This window comes from Mustela nivalis (assembly GCF_964662115.1).
Source record: "Mustela nivalis genome assembly, chromosome: 7".
Taxonomy (NCBI): domain Eukaryota; kingdom Metazoa; phylum Chordata; class Mammalia; order Carnivora; family Mustelidae; genus Mustela; species Mustela nivalis.
In genome coordinates this window covers 75,833,801-75,853,374 of record NC_139026.1, presented here as the reverse complement: position 1 = coordinate 75,853,374, position 19,574 = coordinate 75,833,801, and the positions used below count along the sequence as shown (strand labels likewise).

Genomic DNA, 19,574 nt, shown 5'->3' with positions numbered 1-19,574 from the left:
TGTGGTCTCCTCAGAAGGAGGAAATACTTGTCATGCTCCTACGTGTCCCTCAGTGCTTCAATATTCCATCATTGTATTGCAAGAGAATTCCACTCTTCAACAAGCATTTGCTGTTGTGAATGAAAAAGTAAACTAGAAAAGGTATTATCATAAAGTCATTATGATATTAGATACTAGTATAAACTTTGTGCTTGGTTGTACATTTATTTTACTGTTTATATTATTAAACTTATATTTTAAGAGATATTTTAAATTATTTTTTTATTTTTAGATTTTATTTATTTGAGAGAGAGACAGAGAAGGGGCAGAAGCAAAATCCTCATGGGGCAGGAAGCCAGAGGATTCCTGGGATCATGACCTGAGCTGAAGGCAGATAAGTTTAACTGACTGAGCCACCCAAGCACCCCCAGAAATATTTTTAAAAATGAAAGAACAGGGATCATAGACCATTGCCATTTTCACTTCTTTATATTCCACACCCCACCCTACCCTTCTTCACATAATCTCAGTGCCATGTCTTGTAAAGGTTAGGATAACAGTTTTGACATAGGTTTAAGTCAGATGTAGGTTTAGGCTGATGTAACAGAGACATATATAAGAATGACTGAGTCTAAATAGACATTTGGCTTTCTCTCATGTAACACTATGGAAATAGACAGTCAAGGGCCAGTAGGATTCTCTGTTCCATGAGGTCATCCAGGAACCAGGCGTCTTTTTTTTTTTTTTTTTTTAAGATTTTATTTATTTATTTGACTGACAGAGATCACAAGTAGGCAGAGAGGCAGGCAGGAGAGAGGGGAAAGCAGGCTCCCTGCTGAGCAGAGAGCCTGATGCGGGGCTCGATCCCAGGACCCTGAGATCATGACCTGAGCTGAAGGCAGAGGCTTAACCTACTGAGCCACCTAGGTGCCCCGGGCATCTTCTATCCTATTATACTACCTCCTACTCTGGTCCATATGATCTAAGGCACCTTGCCACCTTGATCATGTTTCAAGCAGTGGGTCAAAGTAAGAGGAACACCCTTTCTCTTTAAGGACATATCTCAAAAGGTGTTCATACACTTCTTAGACCCCAGTGGCCAGTACTAAACACATAACAGCTACTTACAAGGGAGGTGAAGAATCTTGTCTTTACCCCACATAGCCTTAAGCTCAGTTAAAAACTGAGTAACAAGGGCGCCTGAATGGCTTAGATGGTTGAGTGCTTGACTCTTGGTTTCAGCTCAGGTCATGATCTCAGGGTCTTGGGATTTTCAATCAGCAGGAATTCTGCTTATGGATTCTTTCTCTCTCTCTCCCTCTGCCCCTCTCCCTGCTTGCTTTCTCAAATAAATAAAAACAAACATACAGACAAACACAGGGTAATCACACTGGGAGAGGGAACAATGGATACTGATGGACAACCAGTGCTCACTGCTATACAAGATTACTGGAATTCCACATGTCTGTGACAGAAAAGACTCAAATCATAAAAACCGTCTGGGATAACAGAATCTGGGTCCTTGTTTCATGGTTCCTTCTAGGCCTGCTTATAAGCTATAAAGTCATCTTTCTCCTGATCTTCTCTTTTCCTTTCCCTGGGCAACTCAGGATACCTGCTTGCTACCCTTTCCTAGTATTTCAATCAACCCTCTGATTCTCCCAAATTATCTGATAGCGTACATTTGCAGAGACTTCTTTAGTTTGCATTGTAGAACTTTTATTCTGTAATCCTTGTTAGACTGATAGCTTAGGCCAGGGATTGTCTAATATTATTGTGTCTTCTGGATGAAATCTAGCCCACTACCAACCAATTTTTGTGAATAAAGTTTTATTAGAACACAGTCACACTATTTTGTCTCTGGCTACTTTCATGCTACAAGAGCAGAATGTAGTAGTTGGAAGAGACACTGTTAGAGATATATTAGACATACAAAACCCAACATATTTACTATCTGGCCTTTATAGAAAAAGTTTACTGATTCCTGGGCTAGACTTGAAGACATTAATTTAGTTTGCATCATAGATTTTTAAATTTTGTAATCCATATTTAATTGATGGTAGACGTCATATAAAACCTGATCTCTCTCTCTCTGGTCACCTCCACTCACTCTACTCATTCCAATGTGGTTCAGCCTCCTAATATTCATGCCGCTATTTCATGTTTCTCTGCCTTAGCCAAGGTTGTCATCTGGAAAACTCTTATTCGACCTTTAAGACCAGTATAAAAAATATGATCCTAACTCCAAAGTCCTTATTGACTTGTTCAGGCAAACAGATCAGTCCTTTCTGGTGCCATTACTATAAGGCTGAATCAGATCATTTGAGCCCCCCCAAAAGTGGAGGCACCAAGAAACAGGAATGAGAAGACACTTAAAAACTGATATCTGGGGCCACCTGGGTGGTTCAGTCAGCTAAGCATCTGATTCTCGATCACAGCTTAGGTCTTGATCACAGGGTCATGTGTTCAAGCCTCTAATTGGGCTCCATAAAAAAAAAAAAAAAAAAAAAAAAAAAAAAAGCCTGACATTTTTAAGATAGCATCAAAGTAGTCACCATTACAAAAATCAGGACTTTGGTGCAATTCCTTCTAGCAACTTCCTAGTTTAGTAACTTCTTTTTCTATTTAACTACATGATGGTTGGGGGGTAAGTATTATAATCATTGCTTTTAATATGCAATTACATGGATGGTTATGAGTCTATTAACTGCCTTCTCTTCTGGGACTATACATTCTTTAAGACAGTGACCATATCTTTTGTCCTTAAAAAAAGTACATGGACTCATAGAAATATACTCTTGAAACACTGGTTAAATGAAATCAAACTGAATATGTTCCCTAGGTCTCTTATGATATTATTTCCTGATCTAGAGACATATCCCTGGAGGAAATGTTCTTCATAATATCAGTATGGTTGAATTATTAATTTTAACAAGTGTTTTCAATGGTTAGATAACTACTGAGTGCTTTAGTTCAGTATGTGAGATACTGGGGACATAGGATTTATTATTTCTCCCCTACCTCCCACAAGTACATCTCTAGAAATGGAAGCTGACATAATTTCCTGCCCCGGTAGTTAACACTGGGGCCAGACAAATTTTCCTGTTAACCTTATATTAACCAATACTGAGACTAGGCATAGAACACTTAGCTGCTTGTGGGAAATACTCTTCTAAAAGATGAGACCCAATGAAAACAAGGCAAGACCCAAGTAAAAGACCTTCACTCTGTTACGCCCCTCAACAGAGTCATTATGTCATAAACTCTACCTATCCCAACCAGTTTCCCACCATCCAAAACCCAGTCCAGACCCTAAAACCCTATGAACAGCCTTTCTCTAAACCTCCCATTTTGAGAAATTACTGAGGCTCTGTCAAGGTGGGTCTCTTCGTGGACAGATGTAATACATAGCTTTGCTTCCTCAGTGGGTTTTTCTGATGGGGAATTGACAGTCAACTCGACCTCTCTTTAGGCTGCTGCTTCTTTCTACACTTCTTTCAGATAATTCGGTTTTCAAAAATATCAAAGTATAAAACGTATTTGTAAGGCTGGGCCTGATTTTATATTGTACACAGAAACAAGTCAGCACACAGAGGGATGTGGCTAAAGTTTTCAGAGTCAACTCTCTGATGTTCTTATGGATTTCATATTTAGGGTCACAAATAAAACTTGGTTTGGTTAATTACAATAATCTTCGATTTTAGTTTCCTTTCTAAGCTGAAGAGTGAATATAAGCAAGAAAAAAACCCTAATTTACTCATTCTTTCAACAGATATTTATTTAATGCCTTCTATGGGCCAGGCAGGCTCTGTTCTTGATGTTGTATTATAGTTGAGGGGAATGGAAAATAAATAAACTAACCTATAGGAACTATATAGGGAATAAGAAGTGCTATTTAAACAACAGTCACTTAGCAAATAGTATATAGCTAAGCATTTTATGATGTTAGTAGCTTGGCTACTCAAGAGAAATGTCAACCCAGATGGCAGAAGTAGATTTTGTATAGGGAGCTTCAGTACAAAGAACATTCAGAGCAGTTTTGAGACTGAAAGCGAGCATTGTCGTCTCTTTGAAAAACAAACAAACAAAAAAAAAAACGGTGGCATTTGTACATAAACTATTTTACTGAACACTTCACTAATAAGAAATGGAGTATATGATGGATTCTAACTCCTGTCAATAAAGGCCAATAGTAGGGAAAAAACAAAACCCAGCATTTTCTTCACTGGGAGAGACTTGTACAGGGCGTCCACTTGTCAGGAAGTAAGACGGAATGGCCCTCTGTGGAGGAAATAATGTCAGGTTAATTAATTAGACACTTAATTGGGAAAATTACCATATTGCATCTAGAAAATAAAATTAAAGAGATGTGTACATTTTTTCATTTGTTTGTTTTGTTTCAAACTTCTGAGGTAAGCCTTTGATTTCCATATTTCAGTGACTGGTGGAAGGGCCTGGGTAAACCATAAACAGTAATCAGCCAGGCTAATAGTACAAATTCCCACAGAAACGGCCTCTGGGTTAATGAATACACACAGGATACCTTGGCAGACTTTCAAAAATACCTAATACTGGCCTAAATTAACCTCCTGAGTAAATTAGTCCACCACATGCAGGGATGGGAGACTACAGCCTCCTGTCTGTGCAGAGAGCAGAGAGGATTTGTAGGAATTGGGAATAATGACCACTTTAAATATGTGAACTGCAAGTACATTTGCTTCAAATCCTCTGCAACCAGGGTTGCTGGTAACCAAAAACAAAACAAAACAAAACAAAAACCTTCTTTAGAAGTTCTGAGCATACTTGAAAAATTCTTCTCAGTATGATTTTCTTCACCGTGGGCTCATTGACCCCAGCCAAGCTGAGACCAGGGATGTTTACAATACCGTCAAGCCTCAGTACACAAACACACAGTAAGTCAGTGCTCAAAAGGGAAGGACTGAGGTAAAACCAGAGGGGACATCCTGGCAAACCTTTCTAAGGGTCTAAAACCACCCGTGGTACTCCCGGGCAAACATCTTGTTCCCCGAACACTCCAAAGCTGGAGGAAGTGGCAGTGATCAGAAATCAAATTTCAATTGTGTCAATACATGCATTGTTTCCCCTTCTGGATTCTCTCTTTCTCTTCTTAACCCATGTATTTGTCAAAACCAAAAATAGTTTTGTATAGAGATACGAGCTTTGGAAGGGAGTAGAAGTAGAAGCATACATCTGGGCTGGCCTCTAAGTTTACCTACTAATTTACTAAGACTTTTGTTACTTACTGTAACAAACCACAATGCAAACCAATCAGGAAAATAAAGCAATTAAGCTGCCAAACCATCACTACCAAAAAAAATTATTTAAGTGTAGACATGCAATGTTTTTGGTTACATTATTGCTGAAAAAAAAAAAAACCCAGAAATATCTTTCTCTTATAATTTTATTCTTATTTATTTGTATTTCATAATTCCTCTCCAAGTATGATTTAAAAGCAATTTACAGAGAGAGAGAGAGACAGACAGACAGACAGAGAGAAGGGATTCCTTTTAATGAGAAGTTGTCAATTTAAATGGATTATAATACATTCCACTTCCACCTAAAATACGTTAACACAAAGCTAAAGGATCAACTAAGATTCTGTGTCTTACCCAATAAAACTCTCCTGTAAATCATCCTTCTAGGTTTGCCTTTTAAATGTCAGCTGAAATAGGAGGGGTGGAAAATTTCAGCACATACATATTGTAGGAAGATTAAAGCAAATTTTGACACGTTCCTTTCTGGGAAAGAAGATTTAACCTTAGTGGTCAGAAGATATGGCTCCAACTGGGGTGTAGCCAAAAAATTTCTTGAACCTTACCTGGTTCTGCTTTAATGTGGACACGAGTTTCTGCAACGTGATATTTTCTTCTTCCAGCTCAGTGTAGTCCTGAAGGAGGCGGGCCTCTCGGAATTTGTATTCTCGGATTTCATCCTTCATCCGTATTCTCTGCAGCTCCACCATCTCATTGTTCTGAAACAACAGAAGAAACAGTCAATATAAAACTTTCTTATCCTAGAGTTAATAATGTGCAGATCTCTTGGTGGTTAAAGATAATAAAACACCTCATAGAAGGGAAGTCAGGACCACCTTCTTTTGAATGGCAATGTAATGACATCTGTCAAAACTTTTTAAAGCACACACATGAGACCCAGCAATTCTACATCTAAAAATCACTCTAAAGTATATTTTCATAGAGGTAAATAAAAGAGAAAAATAAATCCTGTATATTTACACAAAGAATTAGAAACAGTCGAAATGTTTGCTATCAGGGAAACAACGAAATAATCATGCATCCATTGAATTGAACATTATAAAATTATGTAAAAGAATGAGAAAAATGAGGAGCTTTATGTATTAAAAGAGAAATATAGCTACAGCATATTATGAAATATTAAAGAAAATTGTAGATTAGTATGCAGATAGTATCAACTTTCCATACTCCGGAGGGTGTGGGGGAGTGTCCAACCACAAGTTCCCCAACAAGCCACATGGTCTGACCTGCCTTTGTTCAGCCCTTGGTCACTCGCTTCAGCCTCAGTAGCTTTCCTTGTGCTCCCTGACCTCGCTGGACTTGCCAGCTCACTCCTGCCTTGAGGCTTTGCACTTTGTACTTCCCCTCCCAGAACTCCCTGCCTCCAGAACAGGGGTTCTTAACCTCATTTGTATGATGGCTCTCTTTGGCAACATGCTGAAGGTGATGAGGATCTTGTCAGGATAGTATTTTAAAGGGAAGTGAAAGGGTTCAGAGCACGTCACCCCAAAATATGCCCCTTTGACATACTGATTATTTTGAGCTTCAGGCCCTTGGGAAATAGGAGATGCAGGAAGGGCTCTCTGCCCTCCTCCTTTCCACCTAAAAGCAGGACACAAAATTGCTCCTAAAAATGGTGAAGAATGATCTTAGCAGCAGACACTGGGAGTTGGCACCAAAATGCACTTGTACAAACAAACATATAAAATAACCCTGATCTTCCATTAGTTTCTCCATACATTTCCTAGTCCCTGTCCTACAACTTACAGCCCCTAGCCTAATTTATCATATTTTGTCACATCCCCACAATTCATCATTCTTTGTGTAAAAAAGGCATAAAAGTTTTGGGGCCTAACGGTTTCTTTGGGTCTTTATTTTCCTGGTAAAGACTCCGTATACATGTAAAACAATTAAATACATTTGTATGCTTTCTTCTTGTTTATCTGTCTTAGCTCAGTTTAATTTTTTGGCCCAGCCAAATTTTCCTTACTTGTAGCATAAAAGACAGGATTACAAAGGAAAGGATACCGATTCTATTAGAATTAAGTTAATACAATATTTAAGAAATTATGATATGGTAATCAGGTAGTTTATCATAGTAATGGTCCTAAATTAATTACACTTCCCTGTGGAGTCTCCTCTCAAACTGACTCTGAGCGGGCCTCTGACTTGCTCTGACCCACAGAAGGCGGTAAAAGTGAGGAGGACTTTTGAGCCTCGGCCTCAAGAGGCCTGGCTACCCTTGCTCTCTTGGAACACTGCCACGGAATGATGAACCCAGGTCAGCCTGCTGGAGCCACGTGGCCCAGCCCAGAGTCAGCACCAGCAGCTGATGGGAGTGAAGCTTGATGGGCTGTTTGGCTCAGTGGAATGCCCGGTGATGGCAGCCATGGGAGTGACCCCAGGCAAGTCCATAAGAACTGCCCAGCTGAGTATAACCCAAACGACCGGTCCACAGAATCATGGGGTATTGTATGAAGGCTCTGTGTGTTCGATGATTTCGTAGGAGTACATAACCAATTCTGTAATTATGTATGCTTCTTGATTTATACAATGTATTGATCAGATTTAGTGGCAGATCTAAGAAATACCATAATTTCAAAGCAATGAAGGTATTTCAAAAAACCTGCAAGAACTGAGATGTGGTATGAAAATACTGATCACCAAGTCACAGGCAATGCTAATACTGCTAAGGTATTCAAATAGGATACATTCCAATGGAAGAAAATGTTAAATTTCAGTCAGTGTAGCAAAAACAGAAATGGAATTATTTTTCCCAACCAATCATCCCACCCTGTTTCCTGAATTCTATCCACAGACTCTTAGGACCTAGGTCAAAAAACTCTTCTGCTTCTACTTAGATCTCAACTCAAAAGTCATCTCAACTTTCAACTCAACTCAACTCAAAAGTCATCTCCTTAGAGTGGCCTTCCCTGAACAGCTAAGACGAGATAGCTCCCTGGCCTTCATCCTACATGATTTACTTTATATATCAGCATTTAGCATATAGTAGATACTCAAAAAAATCACTGTTGCAAGAACAGCACTAACCATTACTTGAAACCACTTATCTACCTTTTTTGCATTTATTAAATTTCCTGTTTGATTTGAACATAATGAACATTTTTTGTATTGTTAATCAATGTGTCCCTAATTCCTGGCAAATTACAGCAATACAAATGGTTAACACAAAATTTAAAGAAGAATATTATTGCTGGGATGATGGCTTTTGTCTTGTATTGTTTTATAGTGGAGAACAAAGGGAGAATAACACACTTTGAAATAAACATACCTAGATTTATGAAATAACTAGACCTGTTATAATTCTTCTTCACTACATAGTCCAGCAACTTGGAGGCAGAAATGTTACTTTATTCCCTAGTCCTTAGATAATACTTTGAGCATATGTGTCCAATAAATGAAAAGAATGAAAAATAGAGTTGGGTATAAAGCCAAATTACAACCTTTCATTAAATTCTTTTATTTTGCAGAAACATGAAACTTTAATATAATATTTTTTTATTTCTTGAGAAACTTACCATTAACTAAGTGACATATATTTATTTAGTTTTCTGTATTTACCTGCATAAAGATATGAAGAAACCAGACAAACTGGATGCCAGCCATTGATACAAAATTATAAAGAAAAATGTTAAGATACAAGAGATTCTATAAAATGTGAATGCATACATTGTAAAAAATGTAATGACCAGAAGCCTAGCTTGCACACACTGAGAATTAACCATAAAATCCTATATAGTGAGACAGTAAATGTCAAACAGATTTAAGGCCACAGCAAAGCTAATGAGGATCACTAACAAATAAGTCATAAAAGAGCTAAAGAAAACTCCTGATGCTAATTAAGGAAAAGCAAGAGCATAGCTGAGAGACTGGCTAAGTTGAAAGACTAGCTAACAACGAAACAGACATAGGACCAAAGGAAGAAAACCCATCTTACGAATTTTGCTAGAAGTCCTTGTTTTTTGAACTGTCAAAGATTCCATTCTATGGCAATGTTCTTTGCTTCCATAAAAAATTTTAAAGATAACTCCTGTTGTTTTTCGTGCCACTCATCATCATAAATTTATCTATGACAACTTCTTCTTCCTGGGATAAGATGGTGCTGAGCTCTACTAAAAACCCCCATGAAGAATAATGGGAGTGAGAAAAATAAAGCAGGTGAGAAAGGGGAGAAATAGGTACAACCAGGGAATGCTTTAGCCTTTCACCTCCAGAGCCCTGGGCCCCTCAGGAAGCTCCTCAGGAAGATCAGATGAACCCGAGACGGTTGGGGCAGGCGATCCTCATTGTTTGCACTAGCAGCGTTCTTAAGTTTTAACTGCTATTTAAAGGATTTCTTTACGTGAAAATAATAAATTCTATTATTGGAAAGAAAGAAATATAAACATCTGTTACCACACAAAAGTAATGTATAAAAAAGAATGCCTCCCAGTTCTATAGCTTAGTCCTTTATAAATTAATTATATTTATGATCAAATTAGGTCTTAATAATAGCTGTGCAAGATGGGTGAGAGACCCTCTAGTTCACTTATCTGTAAAATGAGGACTTAATACTTAACATTTTGTGGTAGTTGTGAGGATTTGATGATGTCACGTGGGGACAGGAGCAGCGATGCCAGACACACAGATAATTTACCATAACACAACAGAACAAGTGCTGTGAGAGGTTCGTACCACAAGGCTGAGCGATCAGTTACTCCGGGATGAGTCAGCAAAAGCTTTACAAAGGAAGTTACATTTGAGCAGAACCTTGAAGGACAAGGGGAATTAACATAATCGATAAGGAGGGCAGACTTTCCAGTCAGAAGTAAACTTCTGAAACAAAAGCAGAGTCATATTTGTATTGAGGGCAGTGTTAAAATACCCAGTAGTCAAATTGGGCATTTCCGTGGGGGATCAGCAAAGAGCACTAACAGAGAGACAGTAAGAGAAATTCAAAAAATCTAGAAAATAGCCTATTTTCAGCTTATGTCTAAATTACACATTATTCCATACAATAAAATTAAATTAATTACAGAATAATGTTGTTAATCTATGAGGTAGGAAAAGAAACAAGATGTTTTTAGTGCTTAGAACCTTTAAAGTTCTTAACTGGGGGTTCCTGGGTGGTTGAGGGCATGATCCCCGGGTCCTGGGATAGAGCCCCACATTAGGCTCCCTGCTCAGCAGGAAACCTGCTTCTTCCTCTCCCACTCCCCCTGCTTGTGTTCCCTCTCTCGCTGTGTGTCTCTCTCTGTCAAATAAATAAATAAAATCTTTAAAGTTCTTAACTGTGCTGTGGTTTAGAAAATAGTGCCGTTTGGTGTTGTTGGAACAAAGCAACTTGAGACGATTTTGCAGGAAATTCAATGTTAAAATAATTTGGAGAACCATCAAAGTCTTTCACACAAAGAAGCCATGTGATCAGATCTATGCTTTGGCAAGTGACCCTGCTGAGAGCAGGGAGGGTGGGCTGTAAGAAGAAAGCGCCCCAGAAAATTGGCTGAGCAGCCGTTCCAAGAGCCCATAGTGAGGGAGACAGGGAATGTTGAAGGACATTGCAGTTAGAATGACGGACTTAAGAAACGAAGAAAAAAACAAAGAGTAAGGATAAAAGTGCCTAAACCAAGCTGTAAGAAGAAAAGACATCTACAACAAAGTGAATGCAAGGGTTAGTGATGTGGCTTATAAACAATTATAAGTAGCATTAATTTGGATAGTCAAAGTGGGAACTTCTGATCTGTGAGTGGAGTAAAGGAAGACAGCTGCACTGGTCCAAGGGGAGGACGCTGGAGAGGGGAGTGGATGGGGTATTTCTTACTTCTCTCCCAGAGAATTGCCGCTGCCAGGCAATTTGCTTATTTTATTTTTCTTCACTTGGCCAAAAATGAAGACTTCTCTTGTTGGTGAGAGGAGTGAACCATTGTTCTATTTGCCTCTCCCCAGCCAAGAATTCTCTGACCTGGGGCCAAGAATGCCTGGCTTAGGGTAGTTTAGGGGTGTGGGACAGAGAGGGAAAGGAGTGACACTTTAACCCAAGGGAGCCTGCTGATATTGCTGCTTGCACTGCCCAAACTCTCCATGCCCTAAGATAAGCACACTTCATATGAGGACGCCACAAGAGCGCAAGGCTCTGAGTTTCTCTTTTGCAAGGAAAGAAGGATGAGGCTCATGGATGACAGATCCATGGGACAGGTCCTGACCCCTCAGTTCCTCAGCCTTAGCTCAGGTGATCTGCCCTTCTATCCCACATCAACCACCCACTCTGTGAGGTTGTCACCAATAATCATACTGCCTAGTCTTCCAAATCATCTCCAGTTCTCCTAACCCAGCCACTCTTCCACCTTTGACCACCAATTTGCTCATTATCTATGACCTTGGGTCTTCACTTCCCTCCTCATCCAGCTTCAATCCCACTGTTGTCACACACTGTCTTACAAACATATTTAACTCCCTTGTATCCCTCTCTCTTGATCATAAAGCCCAACTCCGCCTTGCATGCCCAAAGCTAAACATGCTCAAAGCTAAACTCCAACACTTACTAACCTTGGTGAAGTTTATTTACTTCTCCCTGTCTCCTTCTTTTCCTGTAGGGGGAACCACTTCTGGAGGATTGCCTTGTAGATTTGAATGGTGTCTGGTAGGAGGCATCAATTAAAAAACCAAAAAAGTCCTGACTCTCTCAAATTCAAACAGGCTTTAAACACTAGTGGCCATACTCTGTGTCCACAATGTAGTTAAGTTTCCTGCTTCTCTCTTTTCCTTTTATCAGTTTCTCCTTTCCTCCTAAGAATCTTGCCTCACATTTCCTCGGTGGTGGTGGTATGGGGAAAAGGGAGGGAAGAAAGAAGGTGGAGCTCCTATTCCCATTCTCATTTTTATTAATTTCTTCCAATCTACTCTACACAGTTTAAATCCTGCCTTAAAACAAGCAAACCTTGACCTTTCTATCTGTATTTCTTTTTCTATACCCATGAGCATTCTCAGATCATGTTCGTCTTCAGTCCATTCTGATGGACACTGAACCTGCTCTTGTCAAAGTCATCAACGATTTGCATGTCGCCACTGAATTCAGCACCTGTGTTTTCCTTTAACTCCATGTCTTCAACAGCATTTACCACTTGCTCCTTTTTGAAACACGTTCTCCTGTCGGCTTTCCGTACATCTAAACTAATCTCACTGGTTGCTTTGTTGCAGTCCCTTCTGACTTGCTCCCCTTCCTTCTCTGCTCAACCTCTAAAGGTGGACTATTCTAAACGGATACTGAGGCCCTCCTTTTTTGGCTACTCACTCCCCAAAGGAAACCTTGTCCAAGTCTTCGGCTTTCAATATATTGCCAATATGTTAACGACTGTCAAATCCTGACTAGGGTGAGCCTCCCTTAAAGAGCTCATCATCTCTCTCCTACTCACCAAGGAAGGACTCCCTTCCTTGGCCTTTGGTTGACCCCACCTCAAGCGGGGTCCTACTTTAGTGTTTTGCATTTTCAATTCCCTTCTCCTTGTTCACATTGCTATCGCTTCATTAGGATCTCAACCTAAATGCCATCTCTGTAAGAAGCGTTCCCTGATCATTCGATCTGAAGTTGCCACCCAGTCATGCTCACATTACCCTGTGTTCATGGTTTGAAAAGTGTTTATCACTACCTGTTTGCTTATTGGCTATTTCCTCTTCCCCCACTAGATGTAAGAGCCATGAGAATAGGGACTTTGTGAGGAACTGTTCACCACAGTGCTCCAGGATCCGGGTGGGCATATCAGTCATGGTATTTGTATCCTAGAGCTCAACTTATCACTTCCAACCTGGATAGGATTAGTGGTAGCATGATGGGGGAAATCTTTTTTAGGGATGAGCATATTTTATACTTGTAAGTTCATAGGTTGAAAAAAAAAAAAAAAACCACCCAAAACATACCTATGAAGCAGGTCCCGTGTAAAATTCTCTAGAGTTGAAAAGGCCTTATTGGTTAATACCCATTCCATGTATATTTATACTTTATTCCATCTCTAGAAATTTTCACTAAGAAAAGATTTCATAAACTTAATTACTGTAGGTAATTACTGATATGACTTGTGATGCTATCTCTTATAAGAATGGGTACCAATCATTGAGGGACAGAACAACACAACTACTGAAAGACACAGAAAGATCTTAATCCAAAGTCACAGTAAGACAAATACTATTGTTCTATCAGGCGGTAATGTGGAGTTCACAAGTCTTTAGGGGAGCTATCAGTGAAGAAAACATAATATCCAGAGCACCAAAGAGTCAGCATCTTCAAATGCATTCCAGACTTAATAAATAGGAAAAACAATTATGGCAAATTTGAAATGTAGCTTACAACAAACATGCTGAGGAAGAAAAGGGAAATATAAGGAGATTTGTCATGGCTGAGAAAGAGTAACAGAGGAGAGAATTATAATTTCAAGACAGCATTTCCCACAGTGAATTCTAAAGTAGGCTAGCTCTATATAGGGTTACTAGGAGTCATTCAAACTTTTTTCTTTTCCTTTCTTTTCTTTGTTTCCTTTTCCTTTCCTCTTTCTTCCTCCACCCCCCTTCTTTCACTTCTTGACTTCTCAGAGACCTTCATTTGCTAGTGTTCTTTGAGACTTTGCAAGAGCAAGACATGGTATGCAGGCTTTGCTAAATTTATTTGACCACAAGACTTGTGCCTTTTAAAGAAACATTTTGAACAACCCACAGACCAGATCATTGAAAAATGTTACTTTGAGACAGTAGAAAATGATAGTATCTGCACAGCTGAATGGGATAAACCACTAAGTTCCTTATCCCTTGTGACTGTCAAGGACTGAATGGACCATCAGATTTAAATAATGGCATAAAATTAGAAGTAGAGAAGTAGATGGATATTAAAAAAGGCTAAGATAAGATGATCAAGTCCTGACTGGCCATGAATGAGTGAGTATACAAGAGTGACAAAGCCTGCAATACTGGAGTGTCACGGACAAAGAAAAGGTAGAGGAACAGATCCGAGGGATGCCTGGAATACGGGAGAGAAGATCCTCTGCTCTTCTGGAGGGGCTTCCTGGACAGGTGGGTACAAGCTCCCCTCTCTGAAGCCGAGGGAGGAGGCTGGTGCCCTTTCTCTCCTCCACTCTTCAGCATAAACTAACTTCAATAAGCAACATAGAGCCAACAGTGACAGCCTAAAGCACTTACGCCAAACCCCCTCCCCCACTCCCACCGTGCTCTACAGGTGCTGCTTTTCTTGGGCAAATGTGCCTGAGAACAAATGCAATGGGCCCCTCCCACAGAAGATCAGCATAAACCACCTCCACATACCACATCTATTGACCATAGAGTGCTGCAAAGCTTCAGGTCTAGTGGAAATAGCATCAGGTCTCTTTTAACAAGTAGACCAGAGCACACCTAGTTAAAAACTTACCATTAGAAGTCAAAAGAAAGTCAGAGTAGCAATACTTATATCAGACAAACTAGATTTACACCAAAGACTGTAACAAGATTTGAAGAAGGACACTATATCATAATAAAGGAGACTATCCAAGAACATCTAACAATTGAAGTATTTATGCCCCCAACAAGAGCAATGATATATAAAACAATACCAAGCATAAAGGAAATAATCAAGAGTAATGCAATAATAGTAGGGACCTTTAACACCCCACTTACATAAATGGACAGATCATCTAAGCAGAAAATCAATAAGGAAACCATGGCTTTGAATAACACACTGCACCAGATGGATTTAACAGATATACACAGAACATTTCATCCTAAAGCAACAGAACACACATTCTTTTTCTTTTTTTTTTTTTTAAGATTTTTATTTATTCATTTGACACAGAGAGAGATCACAAGTAGGCAGAAAGGCAGGCAGAGAGGGAGGGGGAAGCAGACTCCCTAATGAGCAGAGAGCTCAACGAGGGGCTCAATCCCAGGACCCTGAGATCACGACCCAAGCCAAAGGCTGAGGCTTAACCCACTGAGCCACCCAGGTGCCCCCAGAATACACACTCCTTTCAAAAGCACATGAGACATCTTCCAGAAAAGATCACAGTCTAGGTCACAGGTCAGGCTCAACAAGTACAGAGATTGATCATACCATGTGTAGTTTCACATGCATAGTTCACAATGCTATGAAACTTGAAGTTAACCACAAGAAAAAATTTGGAAAGACCACAAATACATGGAGGTTAAACAACATGCTACTAAGAACAAATGGGTTACCAGAAAATAAAAGAGTAAGTAAAAAATATATGGAAACAAATTATAATGAAAACACAATGGTCCAAAACCTTTAGGATGCAAGTGCACCTGGATGGCTCAGTTGGTTAAGTGTCTGACTTCTGATTTTGGCTCATGTCATGATCTCAAGGTCGTGAGATCAAGCCCCATGTCTGGCTCTGTGCTGAGTGTGGAGCCTGTCGAGGTTTCTCTCTTTCCATCTCCCTCAGCCCCTTTGTTCTTTCTTGCTCTCTCTTTCTCTCTCAAATAAATAAATCTTTAAAAAAAAATTAGGGGGATGCAGCAACAATGGTCATAGGAGCGAAGTATACAGCAATACAGGCCTACCTCAAGAAGCAAAAGAAATCTCAAATAAACAACCTAACCTTATATGTAAGGAGCTAGAAAAAGAACAACAATGAAGCTGGAAGCCAGCAGAAGAAGGGAAATAATAAAGATTAGAGCAGAAATAAATGATACAGAAACTTAAAAAACAGAACAGATCAATGAAACCAGGAACTGGTTCTTTGAGAAAACTAACAAAATTAATAAGCCTCTGGCCAGATTTTCCAAAAAGAAAAGAGAAAAGACCTAAATAAATAAAGTCACAAATGAGAGAGGAGAAATAACAACTAACACCACAGAAATACAAACAATTACAAGAAAGTAGTATGAAAAATTATATGCCAATGAATTGGACAATCTGGAAGAAATGGATAAATTTCTGGAAACATTTAAACTACCAAAACTAAAACAGAAAGAAATAGAAAACTCCAACAGACTAGCAAAGATAGTGAATCAGGAATCCAAAATCTCCCAGGGGAATTCTACCAAATATTTAAAGAAGAGTTAATACCTATTTTTCTCAAACTTTTCCAAAAAATAGAAATGGAAAAAAACCTCTCAAACTCATTCCAAAACCAGACAAAGGGCCCACTAAGAAGATAATTACAAGCCAATACCCCCGATGAACATGGATGCAAAATTCTCAACAACAAGAAACTGGCAAATTGAATCCAACAGTATATTAAAAGAATCATTCACCATGATCAAGTGTGATTTACTCCTGGGCTGCAAGGATGGTTCAAGAATAACAAATCAATCAACATGATACACCACATGGGGGCACCTAGGTAGCTCAGTTGGTGAAGCATCTGCCTTTGTCTTGGGTCATGATCTCAGGGTCCTGGGATAGAGCCCTGCATCAGGCTCTCCATTCAGTGGGGAGTCTGCTTCTCCCTCATCCTCCTCTCTGTTCTTTCTCTCTCTCAAATAAATAATAAAATTAAATTTAAAAAAAGAATGCTCCTTAAAATGAAAAACAAAAATAAAACATGATATGCCACATAATAAGGGAAAGGATAAGAACCATGTGATCTCTTCAATAGATGCAGAAAAAGCATTTGACAAAGTACGGCATCCATTCTTGATAAAAACCCTGAACAAAGTAAGGATAGAGGGAACATATCTCAACATCATAAAGGCCATATGCAAAGAAATAACCCCACAGCTAATATCATCCTCAATGGGGAACAACTGAGAGCTTTTCTCTATGGTCAGGAACAAGACAGGGATGTCCACTCTCACCGTCGTTATTTAACATAGTACTGAAGTCCTAGCCTCATCAGTCAGACAACAAAAAGAGATGAAAGGCATCCAACCAGCAAAGAAGAAATCAAATTTTCACTATTTGTAGATGACATGATATTGTATGTAGAAACCTCAAAAGACTCCACCAAAAAATTGCTAGAACTGATACACAATGTAAAGTCACAGGATACAAAATCAATGTATAGAAATTTGTTGCATTTGTACATACCAATAATGAAGAAGCAGAAAGAGAAATAAAAGAATTAGTCCCATTTACAATTGCACCAGAAAAACACAAGAAACCTAGGAATAAACCTAACCAAAGAGGCAAAAGACTTGTACTCTGAAAACTATAGAACACTTATGAAAGAAATGGAAGATGACACAAGGAAATGGAAAAACATTCCATACTCATGGATTGGAAGAACAAACATTGTTAAAATGTTTATACTACCCAAAGCAATCTATACATTTAATGTAATCCCTGTAAAAATACCACCAGCATTGTTCACAGAGTTAGAAAAAACAATCATAAAATTTGAATGGAACCACAAAAGACCCACAAAAGCCAAAGAAATCCTGAAAAAGAAAAGCAAAGATGGAGGCATCAAAATTCCAGATTTCAAGTTATATTACAAAGCTATAGTCATTGAGACAGTATGATACTGGTGCAAAAAACCACATAAATCAATAATACAGAATAGAAAACCCAGAAATGGATTCACAACTGTATCTTTGATATATATCAACTAATCTTCGACAAAGTAAGAAAGAATATCCAATGGAAAAGACAGTCTCTTCAACAAATGGTGTTGAGAAAATTGTAAAGCAACACGCAGAAAAATGAAACTAGACCACTTGCTTATACCATACACACACAAAAATTCAAAATGGACGAAAGACCCGAATGTGAGACAGGAAACCATCAAAATCCTAGAGGAGAACACAAGTAGCAACCTCTTTGATCTCGGCTGTAGCAACTTTTTACTCAACACATTGCTGGAGGCCAGGGAAACAAAAGCAAAAATGAACTACTGTGAATTCATCAAGATTAAAAAAAACTTCTGCACAGTGAAGGAAACAATCAACAAAACTAAAAGGCAACCTTCAGAATGGGAGAAGATATTTGCAAATGACATATCTGATAGAAGATTAGTATCCAAAAAATATAAAGAACTTATCAAACTTAACACCCAAAAAACAAATAATCCAGTGAAAAAATGGACAGAAGACATGAATAGACAGTTTTCCAAGAAGATATACAGATGCTAAGAGACACATGAAAAGATGCTCAGCATCACTCATCATCAGGGAAATACAAATTAGAACTACAATCAGAGACCACTTCACACTTGTCAGAAGGGCTAAAATGAACAACCCAGGAAACGACAGATGATGGAGAGGATGTGGGGAAAGGGCAACACCCTTACATGTTGGTGGGAATGCAAGCTGGTACAGCCACTCTGGAAAAGTGTGGAGGTTTCACAGAAAGTTAAAACTAGAACTAACTTATGACCCAGCAATTGTACTGCTAGACATTTACCTTAAGGACACAAAAACACTGAATTGAAGGGATACATGCATCCTGACGTTTATAGTAGCATTATGAATAGTAGCCAAATTATAGAAAGATCACAAATGTCCATTGACTGTTAAATGGATAAAGATGTGGTGTATATATACAATAGAATATTACTCATCTATGAAAAAGAATGAAATCTTGACATTTGCAAAGACATGGATGGAACTAGAGTGTATTATGCTAAGCGAAATAAGTCAGAGAAAGACAAATACCATGTAATTTCACTCATATGTGGAATAAAAAAAAAAAAAAACCCAAACAGATTAACATAGGGGAAAACAAAGACAAAGGCAAACCATAAAACAAACTCTTAACTATAGATAACAAACTGAAGGTTGCTAGAGGGAAGGTGGGCAGGGGATGTATTTATTGGGTGATGGGCATTAGGAGGGCACTTGTGATGAGCACTGGGTGTTGTATATAAGTGTTGAATCACTGAAGTCTACTCCTGAAACCAACAGTACATTATGTTAGCTTACTGGAATTTAAATAAAAACTTCAAACTTAGAAGAATAGTAAGCTATAACAAAACCAAGATTCTGTCATTCTCACTTTGAGGTGTATATAAATCTTGCTCTGGAGAAAGTGGTACCATGAAGAGTTATTGATGCTAGACTGAATTTGAAGCAACAAAGTCATCTTTCCCATTGGATATCTGCTTCCATTAGAAAGAAGCCAATGATCAACCCATTTCACAAGCAGTTCACATTTAAATGCCTCATTTCAAATATTTATCATAACTAAAATCTTGACAGCAAAATGTCTTTTGTTGTAAACATTTGAAATAAATGGGACAAAAGAAGTAATATATGACTGATTTTCTTATATCCTGTTTATAGTTTTTCCTCATTTTGTTTGTATAGAAAGTACATTAAAATAATTCAGACATTATTCTATTTTTTAAAGATTTTATTTACTTATTTGAGATAGAGAGCAAGAGC

At 38.6% G+C, this 19,574-nt stretch overlaps 2 protein-coding genes across 12 annotated transcripts in view; one reads left to right on the top strand and one right to left on the bottom strand.

The window, feature by feature from the left end:
• The window catches only part of BICD1 (BICD cargo adaptor 1), a 221,657-nt gene that overhangs the window by 58,218 nt on the left and 143,865 nt on the right, over positions 1 to 19,574 (bottom strand). For 7 of the 8 annotated variants that reach the window (XM_082738619.1, XM_082738624.1, XM_082738623.1 and 4 more), the window contains exon 3: positions 5,819 to 5,971. In XM_082738619.1, coding sequence (XP_082594745.1) covers positions 5,819 to 5,971 — 153 coding nt within the window. Of the gene's footprint in view, positions 1 to 4,086; positions 4,261 to 5,818; positions 5,972 to 19,574 lie in introns of those variants that run through there. The other variant, XM_082738629.1, reaches the window with a different exon arrangement.
• The window catches only part of LOC309868602 (uncharacterized protein), an 80,877-nt gene that overhangs the window by 16,399 nt on the left and 44,904 nt on the right, over positions 1 to 19,574 (top strand). The window lies entirely within an intron of this gene.